Source organism: Lissotriton helveticus, chromosome 5_1 (assembly GCF_964261635.1).
Source record: "Lissotriton helveticus chromosome 5_1, aLisHel1.1, whole genome shotgun sequence".
Lineage (NCBI taxonomy): Eukaryota > Metazoa > Chordata > Amphibia > Caudata > Salamandridae > Lissotriton > Lissotriton helveticus.
In genome coordinates this window covers 637767244-637784632 of record NC_136065.1, presented here as the reverse complement: position 1 = coordinate 637784632, position 17389 = coordinate 637767244, and the positions used below count along the sequence as shown (strand labels likewise).

At 44.3% G+C, this 17389-nt stretch overlaps 1 protein-coding gene across 5 annotated transcripts in view; it reads left to right on the top strand.

Moving 5' to 3' along the window:
• PHC2 (polyhomeotic homolog 2) overlaps window positions 1–17389 on the top strand; it is a 646847-nt gene that overhangs the window by 610091 nt on the left and 19367 nt on the right. For all 5 annotated transcript variants that reach the window (XR_013594766.1, XM_078643027.1, XM_078643026.1 and 2 more), the window contains 2 exons: window positions 2387–2528; window positions 7709–7991. Coding sequence is in view for 4 of the 5 variants with exons in the window: in XM_078643027.1 (XP_078499153.1) it covers window positions 2387–2528; window positions 7709–7991 (425 nt within the window). In the remaining variant the exon portion in view is untranslated. The remainder of the gene's footprint in view (window positions 1–2386; window positions 2529–7708; window positions 7992–17389) is intronic.

Sequence of the window (17389 nt, the reverse complement as noted above, 5' to 3'; positions counted from 1 at the left end):
GCTGTTCTCAAAACATTATTTCAAACTACTGCAACAGATAGGTGTGGTCGCCGCTAAGAGTGGGTACTGCTATACAATCTATGCACAGTGTGTAATCTGCAGCTCGTATGCCTCGAACGGAAAATGCTACTTACCAGTATGCATCTGCTCTTGGCATGTAGAGCTGCAGAGTTGCACACTGTGCATAGATCGCCACCTAGTGTTGGGCCCGGATGTTTGCAGTGTGTTTTTGTCCTGAAAAGTTCTTTGGAAGTCACGAGATAGGTGACTCCTCCTCTGGACCGTACTGCCCATGGACATCGGCTCCATCCTCAGATTGTTTTTTCGCCATTAGGAAAATGATGGAGTTTTGTAAGAAAAGGAAGGATGTCCATGTAAGCTGTATCTAATTAAGATAATACTGGAACAGACAAGGGTAGCCGGGGAGGCGGGTGGGACTTGGCATGTAGAGCTGCAGAGTTACACAAGTCCCACCCGCCTCCCCGGCTACCCTTGTCTGTTCCAGTATTATCTTAATTAGATACAGCTTACATGGACATCCTTCCTTTTCTTTCAAAGCTCCATCATTTCCCTAACGATGAAAAACAATCTGAGGATGGAGCCGATGTCCATGTACAGTATGGTCCAGAGGAGGAGTCACCTATCTCGTGACTTCCAAAGAACTTTTCAGGACAAAAACAAACTGCAAACATCCGGGCCCAACACTAGGTGGCGATCTATGCACTGTGTGTAACTCTGCAGCTCTACATGCCAAGAACAGATGCATATTGGTAAGTAGCATTTTCCTTCTAGTCATGATAACATTAGCGTGACGTATCGGTGAGCTTCAGGTCCTCTCGGTCCAGCCACCTTATAGCACCTTTTGTCTGGCGAAACTGGTATTGAGACCCTGAGATGCTTTCCTGCCCAATGTAGTAATGCCTTTCCTTGTTAGACAAGCCATCACTCTTCTGACATTCTTTGCTCTGCCTCATCCCTCCGAGGAAGAAGACCGGGTTCATCACTTGGAACCCAAAAGTGCGTTGAGCTTTTACCTCAAACGATTCAAGGACGATTGGGTGGGCGACAAGCTCTTTGAGTTTTCTGGAGCAATGAAAGTTGGAGTGGTGCAGAAACTATATCACAGTGGATGGTCCTTTGTATTAAGATCTGCTACGCATTGGCTAAAAAGCCTCCTTAAGGTCTGAGGGCTCATTCACCAGAGCCAAGGTTGTTAGCACTGCATTTGCATCCAGAGTTTCTGTCCTGCATATCCTTGAGATTGCTCCGTGGCACTATTGCCTCAACATTCCGGTCCTTCAGACTGGACATTTTGCTCAATCATTTGTGCGGTATTTTCTGATCTTGAGCCATTCCACAGAACCACCACTTTGGGGGGTACAGCTTTTGAAATCTGTTCACAAAGTAAGGAATCTGCTTTTACATCAGAATCCATCAAATGTACAGGTTACTAACCTTCGGTAACGCTCTATCTGGTCGATACTGCAGGATTCTCAATGCCTTCCCACTTCTTTGTTCTGTAGAATGGTCTCTTTTTCCATCTAAAAAAGGTCCAAATATAGGAATATGCACACTGGTCCTTCCAGTTTACTGATCGCTCCTCGCCTGAGGACGTGAACAGATCTGCGAATGCGTGGCTCTTACATGCGTCTCCAGTTGTCACTTCCAGAGTGGAGCAAAGTCAGCACAAAGCCCCACCTGAGCTCTGCTTTTGTTATGTATCTAGGCCTAATCTGGCCCCTAGGGATTTTCACAAAAATCTGCAGCAAGGTAGAGTATCTATGAGAGAGAGCATTACCGAAGTTTTTAAGTAACTTGTTTTGGTGCCAATTGCTCTTATCCATTCATAGATTCTGGAAGAAGTGAATCCCACTAAGAAGCTTCCTGTAGACAAAGAAAAAGCAAATGTTTGACTATTTTAAGAGGAGTTTTTCGACAAGGTTAATTAATATGAAAGGATTACTCTTTCTCCAGGTGTCCTTCAGAGCTAAGAAACAATCCATATTCATGTGGAAATGTCTACCGGTTGGTAGAGATGACAAGTATTGCTTGTACATTTAATAAAACTTGGTAATCACATACATAGCAAGATTATATTTCCTGCACTAAACAGTTTGTGGCATCCAATGGAAGAACATGATTGGTATCAAGCTGTTTCTCTGTGTGCAGAGGAGACTGTGGCGTGGCGTGGTGATCACCTCACCTGCTATTCCTACCGTACACACCCCAAGCATTTTTCAAATTCACCCTTTCCAAATTTCAGAAAAATCTCAAAATATTGACTTGAGATTTCTTCTCAATCGATCCTGGATGCTTGTTTATGAAGTTTCCTGTTTTTTAGACAGAGAGCTTGTTGATGTTAATCTATCCCCATTACTTTATGCAGGTACAATGTAGGGTGCACAAAGAGAGTTGGTCTCTTTCACCCAGACCGGAGCAAACTGCAGAAGACTGCAGGCACCAAGCATGACCGCAGGCGATCGCGGAAAGGCAGTGTACAGAACATCAACAAAGACACAAAGAAACAGGTAAATAAGAGATATGAGAATATAAAGACTCAGTTTCCTTAGCAGATTGTTTTTATTAGTATACATGTGCACTGTGAGTATGAGTAGGAACCTTGAGAAGTTGTCGTCACTGGGTACCTCACTTTACATTTACTTCATGTGTCTATAACTAAGCAATGTACTGAGGAAGTCTCAAGAATTGGATAAATCTAGGAAAAAAATATTTTCCCTTAGTCAACTTTAATAATTAATTCATCAGAGAAAAAATGCAAAGTCTGCATTTCCTTACCCATATTAAACAGGTGTTTGTAAGTAACACAAAATATATTATATTGCTGGGTCTGAAATGCCAAAGTGTTACTCATTTAGATTTTGGCCTCCCATACACCACCATTTTTACAGGTATCACTAAGAGTTTTCCTAAGCAGTCTATAGTATAGGAAATATATATCTAAACCGGAGAGTGCTTTTCAAATCATGGTTATGTCTATATGAGGTAAAGGTTTACTAGACCAGCCTACTTTCCTTAAAATTAAATCTTGTATCTTATCTTTTCAGCTCTAACACCAGGCCATTGGTCGATTGCAAATCCAATAACAGCTCTACTGAGCATGTCAGGCTGGCCATCAGTTAGCAATCTCATGCGCCATATAAAGATGGTCTAACTACAGGCAAGCCCTGTCTTCCTATAATGTTCAAAGTGTGTTTCAGGAGTTTTATTCACTCAATGTGCAAAGGTGCTACAAAGAATATTACTGGTTGAAGAGCTTGATGATAAATTGGTGCTAAAAGAAATTCCACTTGGTGCATGAAGAAACCCAGCCTCATTTGTTTTTTGATGACAAACAATAGGTTTAATCTCTATGCTTCAGCACCATAAACAACATGATGATAATAGCTTGCATTTTATATAGCACATCATTCAGCACTTCTGCTATTTGAGGCATGTAAATAATAGATGTTAGTGTTGTCCTATTTGTTGGTACTTAATACACTGACTACAGAAGGATGGAAGTCTGTGTCAGCTTGCTGGCATGTGAACGCATATTGCAGCAGTGACCAGTAGATTGTTGTGTATTGCAACATTGAGCATTAAACTCATTGACAAAACAGCTCCTCATCTAAATACTTCCCAAAATAGCATTAGTTATGCTACAGACCTTCTTATGGTGCTACTTCCTAGACATATCTATAGTTTTTTTCAGCGAAATGGAGTCTATTGAAGCAAGTAACATTTTAGGTATGTAAGATCCATTAATATGCTATACCAGAATCCACTAAGAGTGGTTTTCTTGTAAGTCTTCTATGCGTGTTTCTTATTTGAAGGCTTCCCTTCCCTTTGTTAGGTTTCACTTTCCTGAAGCATAGCTTTTTTACAATCCTTTTGATTGAATGGCTTGTATCCTTTCACAGCTCACATTCAGGGAACTGTTTTTTTCTCCTGTGAAAGTGCATGTGTGTTTTATTCTATATTCCCTTGTGTTGTTCCCCTTCACTTCCCAATCCCTTTTCCTACCACGCACCCTCAGAGCTGCTCCCCATCCTTCCCAGTTCGTTCATAAATGCACAGCAACAGCCATATTTTTCCTGGGTTTTGACTAAAGACAGACTTTCTCGGGTTGTTATTTTAGCTCTCGCTTTTACTGTGTTGCTTGACCTTTCCGACCTTGGCCCACAAAACAGCATTCATGGTTCTGTAGGAAGGATGGACTACTGCAAATCTGCTCTGTAGACTGCTGCAGAGCACCAAATGGCAGGAGCATTTGTTTCAGTTCCAAGACTTGTGGAAATTAAATTAAGACTTGGCAAGATGTGAGAAAATAGGGTTATGTTGCTGTGTCAACACCCCCCCCCCCAACACACTTTTTGCCTGGTATCTGGTGCAACTTCAACTGAAAGTGTGCTGGGTCCCTGCTAATCAGGTCCCCAACACCAGTGTTCTTTCCCTAAAACTGTTCCTTGTTTGGCACCACTTCAGCCACCCCCGTTAGCCCTTTGTAAATGGCACCCCTGGTACCTGGGCCATTGGGACTGAAGGGGGTACGCTAGGGCTGCAGCACCAGTTGTGCCACCCTAGGGACCTTTCACCCAGGCCATACAAACTGCCACTGCAGTCTGCATGCCTGGGTGAAATAGAAAAACAAAAAAATTGACATGGCACACTACCCTGTGTGCCATGCCAACAAGCACTTCCTAAAGTGGGAGAGGGGTTGGCCTAACGGCTAAGGCGCTCGACCTCGGACCTGGAGGAACTGGGTTCGAGTCTCGGTAACGACGCCAAAAAACCTCCTGTGATTCTGGGCAAATCACTTAATCTCCCCGTGCCTAAAATGAAAGTGTGTCCTCATGTAACGTAACTGGTGCTATGTAAAGCGCTCTGATAACTGATTCGGTTCGGTTCTAGTTCGCGCTATATAAAACTCTAAAAAAAAATAAAAAAAGTATATGTAAGCCACCCCTCTGGCAGGCCTTACAGCCCTAAGGCAGGGTGCACTATAATAAAGGTGTGGGCATATCTGCATGAGCAGGTATGCCCCTAGAATATTTAAGTCTATTCTTAGATATTGTAAGTGCCAGGGAAGCCATAGAGATTACATGGGCTGGAAATCCGACAGCCCGAGTTCCCCAGCACCACAATGGGTTCTCTGAACCCAGGAGTGTTTGGTGCCAAACAACACCTCTTAATAAACCGACACTGATGCCAGTGTTGGATTTATTAAACCATGTACTAAGAGGGCACCTTAGAGGTGTCCCCTGAAAACCTGCCAACCTTGGTGTGGTCTCGGACTGGCTTTAGGCACCTCCACCACAAGACATGTTTCTGGACCATGGGTTGGTAGCTTCTACTCTCTGTGGCCAGAAACAAAGCACATCGTGGGCAGAGGTGTCACAAATCCTCCCCCAGGATGGGCACAGTGCTTTGTAATACGACCCCCAGCCTCTGCGGCTAGCACTTTAGGTGGCAGAACCGGTGGGAAAACTAAGTAAAAATAGGAGATGTGCCCTCCTTCCCCAATTCCACCCCTCAGATGGAGTAGGGGAAGTAAAGTACACTTTTGCAGCGTGAATCTTTCTGGATTCACTATGCTGTGCATATTCCGCAATCTGGTGGTTGGGTCCGGAATCGTAGTCTTTTTTTCTCTTTTTTTTTGTTGGTTTTTTTGTAGCCCAGGTGGGCGTCGACGTCCCACCATTTGGTGTACCTTAGGTGATGTCGGCATGCTTCCTGCGGAAGTTCCCACCCTTGGGCGCCATCTTCAGATTCTTTTTTCCGCCGTTGGGTCTAGATCGTCGCGTGAAGCTCCAGAAGATTTGAAGGAGAAAAGAAGGAGATAACGCCGAAATTCGACAGAAAAACACTTGAAAAGACTAGGAGAAGAAAACCATCAAGCCGGGACGACGAAGGAGGAGAAGTAACTCCACCCCTCAGATGGAGTAGGGGAAGTAAAGTACACTTTTCAGTGCCCCCCGTCTTGCAGATGGTGGGACCTATCCAATCAGCGCAAGGGCTTTTCCCCCTCCCACAGGAGGTCCCTACCTGCTACTCCCCTGTGACGCAATTAAATCTCGTATTTGTGTGTGGCAGCCTGAAACTAGTGCCTGCCAACCTAAGAAGAAAGAGAACAAAGAAGACGCAGTGCAAAGGAGACTGAAGACGACCACTGACGTGGCTCAAGCACTACCAGCCTGTCTGCAGCTTCGAACATCCTGCAAAGAAAACAACATCTATTCTACAGTCAGAGACCTCCAAAACCCTTGCAAGAACTGCCTGCCTTTGAAAAAGACCAGAACTCCTGAGGACAGCAGCTCTGTCCCCAAGAAACCAAGACAAAGGACTCTGGTACCCTCCAAAACCACGATTCCTGACCACTCTGCACCCTTCGCCTACGGCCTCTGTCCAGGTGGCTCACTGATGCAGTGTGAATCCTAAGACCCTCCCACCCACAACTGCGACCAGCTCTGGTATAGAGAAACCAGATCTCAAAGGACACTCCTGCACCCGAAGCCCCAGGGCGTTGAGGAGCTCGATCAAGTGTGTCCTTCGACCCACAGCATCCCAACTTACCTCTGCTACTGTTCATCGTGCAGCCTCTGGTTCAAAGCCTGCAGCTTATTTCCAAAACCAAGTCCCTCCATTAACTTGCATTGGGCGCCAACACCATTTTGCACCGTTCTCCCGGCCGCCCCTGTGCCGCTGGTGGTGTATGTTTGGGGCGGCCTTGTGTCCCCCTGTGCTTGCCTAAACCTCTGAATCTTGAACCCAGCAGCCGCTTTACTTACCTGCAAGCAGCTTGTCTATTGGTTAAAATTGTGCCCTAACTCACGATTTGACCTCTGCACCCGGCCGCCCCAGTGCTGCAGGTGGTGCAGAGTTGTGCTTACCTGAACCTTTCCCTCTGCTGAGCCTACACTCCGAAGACAGGAACTGCAAGTTATGTACTTGCATTCAAAACCACATTATTGTTTTCCTCCTATAGGTTAACATTGCAAAAAATGGAAATTGCACTAAGTGTTCATTGTTGAAACTGAAAAGTATTTTTATTTTAAAAAGTATTTGCTTCTATGAAAGTTTTGGGGTCTTAGTAAATAAATATACTAAAGTACTATTTTTATAAATTTGTCTCAGATTTATTCATTGAGTGTGTGTTTCGTTTATTGCCACTATGTGTACAACAAATGTATTAACGCAGCCCTCTAATGGCTCGCTCACACTAACAAAAAAAGGAGCATTAGTGTTCTCTTTAGCCTCTGTATAACCTCTGGAGACCCATTGGAATCACTACACACTATACCTTTTTGTGGTATAGTGTATGGTGAGCCCGCCTCTCACACAAAAGTTTTCCTTCAAATTCTGACACTTCTTTATGAATTCTATTCACAGTCCCTAAAAAAATATACAAACCCATTTATCAAGATTTAAAATACTGAAATGAGTGTACAGTTTTGTGTTACCTTAAGCTAGGTTTGCTTTTTATACAGTGATTCTTTCTTTTAAACCATTTGTACATTAATAAAGCTTGTTTTAATACTGTTTTTAAGGACATTTCCTTATGTCGATTACTCACCTTCAATGCTTAAAAAATATAACATACATTACTGTGTCCTGGCAGACCAATAAGGATAACGTTGTTTCCTCATTTGAGTGAATCACTAATGGAATGACAATTAATTTAACATGCTCTCTTTCTGTGTACTTCCAGCCGCCCACTAACCTTCCATCTATGAACTCTGTGGCAGTCGCCATGAAATTGAACCACAGTCAGGAAGACTCTAGCCGTGGATCTGACAACTCCAGCTACGAGGAACCACTGTCCCCAATTTCAGCTAGCTCATCTGCTTCAAACCATCGCCAGGAGGACCATTGCCTGGAGCTGCCGGACATCCACATGAGAGACCTGATTGAAATGAGCGACAACTTCCTGCCCAGCGATCCCATCAAGTGGAACGTGGAAGATGTGTATGAGTTCATACGCTCTTTACCAGGTGCGACAACATAAGTTAGCAGACTACTTTATTGTGAAAAGCTAGTAAGCAAGCTAAGTGCAAAGTAACAATAATCTGAAGAACTATGATCTTATTGGGTCACCAAGTCCAGGCTAGTAATGATTGCAACTTGTGGTATGTTGATCAGTTTGCAGCCTGTGTGAGATTGGATGGACTTTTAATTGGGAATATTTGTAAACTAATGTAGTCACATTGGAAAGGGCACATTCTTGATAGTAGATTCTACAGGTAAGCTGATGCTTTGGTGCCAGCCTGTCAAAATGTGTTAACTGGGCCAAATCGTGTTTTCATAATGTTGACATGACTGTATTCATACTTTAACCTTGTTGTAGCAAGCGAAACCTGCAAACCTCTGTATCTGTTAAACAGAATAGCACATGCTCCTAATTGGAGTTGTGTTTTCCTAGTGGCATTGAACATTGCTCTTGCAGTCCTGGGGCTGAGCTCTTCTATTGTGTCTGAACACCTTCTGATTCTAGTATTTAACACTTGCTATTTAAAATATGCATGCCCAGTTTTTACGTCCGTACATTGACGAAGTACTTCTAAAAATAAAGTTGCATCTTTGCATGATCTCTAAAAAGTTCTTCCCACAAAATGCACGAAAGGAAGGAATAATCTTCTTCTTTGAGGACATAATTCTACTCATAGGACAGTTCGGAGTCTCAACACCGTTCCTCATTGCCAGACTCTTCCCTTGAGAATATCCCGACTTTGAAGAAAATGAAGCTAGAGTTCACTCCATCGCCGACCCCAAGTAGCTTTTCTGAATTTGTTCAGGACGACTCCTGAACCCTCTAGGCCAGCCGTCCTTAACCTTTTGACTTCTGTGGATATCGACTTAATCACTACTGGAACCCCCACTGAATCATTGTTGGAATATGGAGCTGGCACACACCACCGAATCATTAGTAGAAGCTGAAGACCCTGTCCGAAGCATTTTCGATTATTTGCTCCACAAAACAGCTACACAGAAAATTACAGAAACAAGCATTCATCAAATAAATACACAAATTATGAAATATTTTATTTAATTCACAAATATAAAACAAATCTCCGTTTTAATTTGGTGGGAAGCTTGGAGTTTTTCTAAATTCAATTGAGGCCACTCATCTATACAATAACTTGTTTGATACACTTGCACTGCTCACACGAATCAATCTGATGATACAAACTTAATTTTTATCCTCTAGTCTTACATTTTGCTTCTTTATTTACATAACTTTATTAGTGTGTTAGTATTTAATTTTCTAAGTAGGCGCAATCCTCCTGAGTAGGCTTCTCGCACCCACAGGGGTCCCTGTACTACAGGTTAAAAACCACTGCCCTAGGCCAATTACAAAGGATACATCTACATGCTTGTGACTGCACCAGCTTCAACCCCAACAGATCCCAACGCTGCACCTCCATGTGCTCTATTGGCCATGAAAAAGACACAGCCTACCAATGTAACATCACCTGTTCGGTCAGCGCCACCTTCAATGACTGACTCCATCGTCCGTGCTCCATCTTTGAAGCCCAGAAATTGGTTGAAATTATCCGAGTGGGAAAGGAAAACATTTATGCATGTTTCGATGATGAACCCATGGGAAAAAGCCTCTTTGCAGGGCCCAGAGATTTTCCCAGATTGAAGAACTGTTTGGTTGACTTGGAGGCCCCGCCATTCTTGATTAAAATAATGGTCACACTCAAGATAGTGACTCCGAGGCTGATAAACTCGATTCTGGCTTATATCCTGGTTTACAAAATGCAAGTGACTGGGCTACTTTGACTGAAGGGGACATCCTCTTCCACTCTGGCCCTCCTTTAGAACAAGTCTTTTCATTTGTTATACAGGTATGAAAAGGAGCTAAAGCTTAGGAGTTGAGAAATACAAAATGTAACATTTTGACATAAATCTTTCAACCAACCTAGTCCGTTGCAAAGCCTGCCTTTTCCTCTAATGAGGCTCTTCCAGAACCAGTTCTGGATGTTTTAGAGAAACCTTTTTTAGACCCTCCGTCCAATGACAAATAGCCAGATGCCATAAACCTGCTTCGAGTAACTCAAATATTGTGTCATCTTATCCTTTGCCAGAAAGGCTAATGGTACAAGCTTGCTCCTCAACAAGAACTGGCAAACCAGTAGGTCTCACTTATGAGTGACTGGATACCCCTCCCTAGTGATTAGCTGCGCTTCACAAATCGACTTATTGATTGATTGATGAATCCTATTGGCAATGATTTTTAGCCATGTCAAACAGCAGCACAGGTGAAAATAATGTATTAATAAAAGAGCTCTATGATGCAGCTGTTGCATCATTTTGTTGGCACGCGCCATCACAGAATCTCATGCCTTCATAACTAGGTAAAAGACACATCGATGATGGACAGAATGCAGAGCAAATCAAACATTCTGGGTTAAATCCATTGTTCTCTTGCTCACAATGCCACCCCAGTTTAGACCCAGCCATATGCAAATCAGTCTTGACCCTGTGCCTCATGGGAACAGTCCAGCCTGAACTGCCAAGCCAGGTCCTCCCTGGACCGGAATCAAACATCTTGTGACCGGTTTCGGGGCATCACCCCATATCAGCCAGTCTAGCTTGAATCCAGTGACACGGTGAGCCCGGGACCCGTGTCTTTGCATATCCGGCGCACTTAGGGCGAGAAAGCAAAAGACACGCAGATAATGGACGGAATTCAGAGCAAATCTAACATTCACCCCCACCACCCGGGTCCCCCCGGTCAATAGATCTGGATTAAATCCATTGTTCTTTTGCTCACCATGCCACCCCAGTTTAGACCCAGACAGAGGCAGTTCGGGCTGGACTGATTCCATGGGGACCAGGGTCAAGACTGATTTGCATATGGCTGGGTCTGAACTGGAATGGCATAGGGAACAAAAACATCGTTGGATTTAGATCCAGATCTGTGTACTGGGGTGAATGTTAGACATTGTTCAGCATTCTATCCATCAATTGTTCTTTTTGCATTAGTCACCCCTAGTGGGACGGGTATGCCTAGATATGGGTCCTGTGCTCTCCATACCACTGGAGTCAAGCTAGCCTGGCTGATGAGGAGTGATGGCCAGAAACCGGTCCCAAGATGCTCGTTTCCAGTCCGGGAAGACCTGGCCTGGCAGTTCGGCTGGACTGTTCCCATGGGGAACAGGGTCAAGATTGATTTGCATATGGCTGGGTCTGAGCTGGAATGGCATGTGGAGCACAAAAACGATGGTTTTGCAGCGTGAATCTTTTCCGGATTCACATGCTGTGCATTATTCCACCATCAAGTGGTTCGGTCTGGAATTGTATTTGTTCCCTTTTTTGTTGTTTTTTGTTGTTGTCTGAACTGGAAGGGCATGGGCAGCAAAACAACAATGGATTTAGGCCCAGATCTCTGTACTGGGGTGAATGTTTGACATTGTGCAGCATTCTGTCCATCAATTGTTCTCTTTGTACATAATTAGGTGAGCATGATTTTTTATTTTTTATTTACGGAACCAAGTTACAATAGTAAATAAAAAAATTGATAGAAAAGCATGCAGTTAAGGCACGTTCTTGATAAATTGCTAATGTGCTCTATAAACGAACAACTGGGGGACTGGATTGGAGGTGAGTTGCATAAAAGGGATGAGGGAACACTGATGGCTAGTGGGTGGGATAGAAGGATCTGGGTGAGGGAAAGAAGGACAAGCGAGAGACCACAATGAGGAAGCTCACTCAAAGAAGCATGAGCGGCGATGAGGAAGCAAACAGACAACAGAGTGGGTGGGTAGGGAGGGGGAATCAAATGGACAATGAAAAGAGTATAGGTGCAGCTGGGGATGCAAATGGACAACAAAGGGGAGTGGGGAAGCAAAAGCGGTTATAGAGGGTGGATATGGAGAAAGGAAGAACAACTGCGGGAGGGAAGGTAAGAGAAGACATGGGTGCAAAAGAGAACACAAAGTACACAAGGGAAACAGCTGGAGGACACACACATTCTAGTAGAATACTTGAGCTGAAAGAAAAAGGTAGCACCTGAAATTATGGCATTGGAAAGGACAAAAGTAATGGATCTATGCTAGAAAGGAGGGACACATACCAAAACGGTAGGAAAACCCATGTAACTTGCCGAATAAGAAACAAGCAAATGTGAGCGACAAAGCCAATCCGTGGTAAACAATGGGTGGGTCTAAGCTCTCTGTAAGCCGACACTATGGGGTAGATTTACTAAAATCTCACACAATGCAGCGCAGCAGGTAAAAAAGCTGTGCTGCATTCCAAGATAAGAATATAGCAGGAGAGCGCCCTATTTACAGAAATATGCCACTCTTCTCTCCTCTCCCTAGCGCTGAAATTAGCTATGGTGCGCCACACACACATCTTTGCACCGTAGTTTAAGGGTGTCTGCGTGAGTCTAGCATAATTATTGTACTGGAAGGATAGCCTTCCATTACGAAAGACTGCACTCAGACTAACTTTAAACCGTTTCCCACTTTGTATGTGTGTGGCACAGTGCAGCACATATACAAAGTCAGAAAAGGAAGAAGAAATTGAAGCATTTCTCGGTCATAGCGCCTACTTGAAATGGGTGCTATTTTCTGACGCTAAATCCGGTCTTTTTTTTTTAAGAAAATAAGGCTTAGCATCAGAAAATTGGGTGGTAGCTTGGGAATGCCCATGCACCACCCCTGGTACGCCCCCTTGGCGCTAAGTAAAGCAAAGCAGCACTATGCACTGCTTTACATTACTTTCAAGGGAACTGCCAGAGCTAAACACGCCGCAAAGACTGTGATTTCCAACAACACCCCTCCTGCTTGCACTTTCTTCCTGCTCAGAGCAGGCAAAAGGAAAACCACTGACAAAGGGCACATTATCTCTCAGTCTGCACTGTTATTCCCCACTCCAGGGAGAACATTTGGAGCAGTTTTTGGTGCAGGTCATATTCAGGACTTCTCGCCTCAAGTATCTCCCCCACCAAAATCCACCAAACTTTGAATGAGGTTGTAGTCATCAGCTTACCAGACAGACTACATAAGAAATCCATTTTGCTATTTGGTCAGTGATGACTTGGGTGCCTCTAAACAGAGCCAGAACCACAGGTGTGGAATTCCTATTGTCTGATGCAAGACATATTTTTTGGGGTCAAAAGCAACAGTTTTCAGGTTTGTGTCCTCTAGACAAATAGGCCCAAGTGTTTAATGCTGAAAAACAAACTGGTTAATTTTCATTTTTTCTGTCATTTCAGCATCAGCACTTCCTGTGATCATCCACTCCATATCTTTCATCCTGTTGTTTGCAAATGGTGCATAAATGCAGCTAAAAGCAGGCCTCAGGCACTGCAACATATAGGTATAATCATTGAATCAGGTGCCACATCCTAAATTCCTTCCAGGTCATATCCAGACTCTTATGGTCACTTGCAATGTACATTTGGCTTATAAAATTAGATAATTTCATCCAATCTATAACTGCAGAGGAATCTATTGACGCCCCTTTCTTTTGCAGATTTCTCTCCTCGCTAAGAGTATTGAATTAAACACTAGTCTATGCTGAGGTGTCATTGAAAGATGGATCAGCTCCCATTAAAATTAATGTAGGGCTGACCTTGATCTTATGTTTCATGATCTCACTTAGAGCTTTACTTAGCTTGCCAGTATGCATGTATTCACTGACTGTTGACACGCATATGCCTATCGTCCGCTCCTGAATCCTCTTACACCTCGGATCCACTTGAGTAAACCTGGCAGGTCTCTAGGGTGTCCAGTATATCTAGGCTTTCCCGTTTTCAGTTTCTATTTTTGGTAAATTCTGGTGGTGTTTTTTCAGTGTTTTCCAGTGATTTGAATACTTCAAAAAAACAGTGCTTTTCAGTGATTACTCATTTTCGCGCCATAAAAAACAACTGAAACAGTGTTTTACCGGTGTTTATGGAACACTTTGCTTTTATTATTGCTTGCTTTCTTCATTGATGCATGGTATATAGACAGTGTATGTACACTGTACATGAGGTCCAAATAAATTTTAACAAGTCAAACTTATTTTAGTACACCATACAATAATTCTTCAGTGAGTCTTTGGTCATTCGCGCTTTCTCTTTCCTTCCCAATACCGCAAAGTGGTGTTTTCCTATATTTTTGGATGGGTATGCCTACTCTGCATATCATTAGCGTTAGTTGCCGCTCTCATCGTGGCGATGTGTTTTGCGGCAGCTATTACTGAAAAACTGGCAATGTTGGCAGTTTGCACCAGCATGGGAATGGGGCGATGAATCCATCGCCACATTTGCCGCGCTAAAGTCCAGATAAATCGGCGATAAGTCCTTGAGAATATGCCCCTAAGCTGCTTCCAGGAGCTGAGCAGAAATACAAGGAGGTAAAGGATACAGAGTCTAAATGTACAACAGATGGTCATGAGTGAGTAAATATACTTTACATAGTTTACATATTTACATAGCTCCCAGAGGCACAACTAGAGCCGAAATCAGCAGAGTGTAGCTGTAGGGGCTCTAAGAAGGGATGAAAGAACAACAAAACCTTGTTAAGTAAATGGTCTTTTTAAAGACCTGTGAAGTACTCAGGTGCGGGTGTGGCAGACCACACCAGCTCCTCTTCCCCCATGTGAGCCAGGCAGGGGACCTGGTGTTGCTCTGGCCCTTGGGCCAGTCACACCTCGGCTCCCCATGTGCCGACCGGCCCAGAAGCAGTGTTTTCCCCTGACACCTCTGCGCCAGGCCACCACAGGCAGGCCAATGGGGGTGTACATACAAGGGATGTCGGGCCTTCATTCCACCTATTACCTCAAATTGAGAGTGCTAATACCAGGTATTGAGTTAGGAGAGCATGTGTAGTGAGAGATCCATTGGCTTCCCATGAGAGCTGTTCTTATCACATTCACAAATAATTGCCAAAGAGTGTATCACTGCGTACCTCTTTGCCTAGTGAACATGATAATACTAATATTTGTGGGATCAATTTTGTTTTACTTTTAAACGTCTTTTAATTTCCTACCTTTGCACCTTCTGTCATCTTTTTGCAGTTACTGTACACACTTTGCTTTTTTATTCATGCTTGTGCTTCTTTGTTTTGCTTTTTTATTTTATTTACTACTTTTTAAATTGCACATTTGCTTTATTTGTTCTCTTATTTTTAAATTAACTTGTACCTTTCAAAATACTCTTTCTTTTCTGGCTCCGGTTTTCTTTTTCACATTTTGAAATGCTTTTAACTACACACTGTGTCTTTCTCCATGCCTTTTTCCAAACCATGGTGAGGCATTGTTCTGTAAACGTGCCTGCACCTGTCCCAGTAGATAGTGCCTGCCTAAATGCTAGTGAAGAAATTATCTGTGGAATAACGCTATCCAATGAGATTTATCTGGTCACAATGCACGCATAATGTCAGGGCTACCGATTTCTGATCCTGTTTCTTTATTTTGCCTCTCATAAAGAAAAAAAAACCACAGTCATGGTATTACGGTGACATACAGCCTCGCCTGCAGCAGGGCTCGCTCCAGCGCCCATGCACTTCTGAGACCAATTTGTTTAGCTGAACACTGCCTCTTTGACCTTGCTGAAAATGTTACCTCTCTGTTCGATGCATGTGGGCTGCTGAATTCATATCTGTGCATAGATCGCCGCCTAGTGTTGGGTCCGGATGATTGCACTTTGTTGTCTTGGAAGAGTCTTCGAAGTATCACGAGATAGGTGACTCCTCCCCTGGACTACAGTGTGCATGGGCATCCTCTCCATCCTCAGATTGTTTTTTTCCGCTATTGGGTTCGGATGCAAACTCCTATACTCCAACTCTGAATCGAAAACAAAACTTTCTAAAGGCCAAAAGGCCTTCAACTTCGACGGTATTGTTCTCGTTCGGTACCTCTCTACTCGATCCAAACTTCCATCTCGAATCGGTGGTCGACGCGGGCCGTTGGGCCTTTTCGACGCCACGTGAGCCGACCGTCGATGGAAAGAAGCCCGTTTAAAAGGTGCCCACAATGCCACTCCAAATTTCCCACATACTGATAAACACCCAGTATGCAAAAAGTGCCTTTCCCCAGACCATAGGGAAGAAACCTGCCCAGCCTGCGCCCAGTTTCGATCCAAAAAAAGTATACGAAACCGACGGGCTGCTAGGCAAGAAATGCAGCGACTGGCACCGGAACCGGACAACATCTTCGATGATGACCAGGATCTACAGGACGCCCCGACTCGGACCTAGAAATCATCAAGGTCGAGGACTACTCTGACTCCGACGACGAAATCCCGTCGGGCCAAATCGTGAGTACACTACCCCGACACCACTTGACCCGTTACCAACGGCTCCGGTCGAGGCATCGCTAAAAGGCCTTAGCCAAGATCATAAAAAACTTTCGCCAGCCCCGCCTTCCGGCTCGGCTTCGAAACCGAAACCTTCTGAAACCCCAGGGCCCAGTACCATCGTCCCGAAGAAGGTTCCAGAGCCGAAAAAGGTCACCGACCCGAAGGACGTCGATCCAAAAAAGGCCACACTGCCAAAGAGCGTCGAGCCAAAGAAGACTGTCAACCCCACAAAGGCCGTTCAGCCAAACACAGTCGAGCCAAAGAAATTGGTCCACCCGAACAAAGGCATACAGCCGAAGGGTGCCGAACCGAAGAAGGTCGTCTACCCGAACAAGCCTGCTGTTCCAAAGACTGTCGACCCGGCCACCGGTGCCATACCGAAACCAGTCTCAAAGCCGGGAAAAACAGTCAATCCAAAGGCAACGGCTCCAAAGACACCAGTCGATCCAAAAAAGAACATCGACTCGGTGAAGGACACTCATCCAAAGAAGCCTACAGAGCACAAAAAACGTATCGACCCGAAAGCTCCGGTCGACCCGAAAAAACTCGTCGACCCAAAAACAGGGCCCAAGCCGAAAAAGTCCCAACAAAACTCCAAAAGTCGTCGAAAAGCCAAGTGTTACCGACCCGAAAAAGTCTAACACTAAACCCAGGACTGTAGAGGAAGAACTATTCCACCCAGATCCCTCAGATGACCAAGCTAAAATATACATCAACCCAGACACTGGTAAAGTTACAATCCTGCATAGGAAAAAGAGGCCTTTGGACTTTGAACCTGATTCACCTATTCCATTGAAGAAAAAGGACTTTGGGACTTCTCCAGCCAGACCCTTCAGCCCTTTTCAACCTATCATGCCTACCACACCTTTTGCACCTTCCTCACCTTCTCACCACGGGGACAATGAGGGGGACTCAGGGTATGAGCCTCAGCCTCTATATGATTTCCCACAAGATCCTAACCAAGAGGAACCTTGGGATGAGCCAACAGACCCTTATGACACCCATCCCTGATGTACCCACTTATCCTACCAAGCCGTCATCTACTGATGACACGGTAGTCTTCAACCAGCTCATAGACAGGGCAACACAATT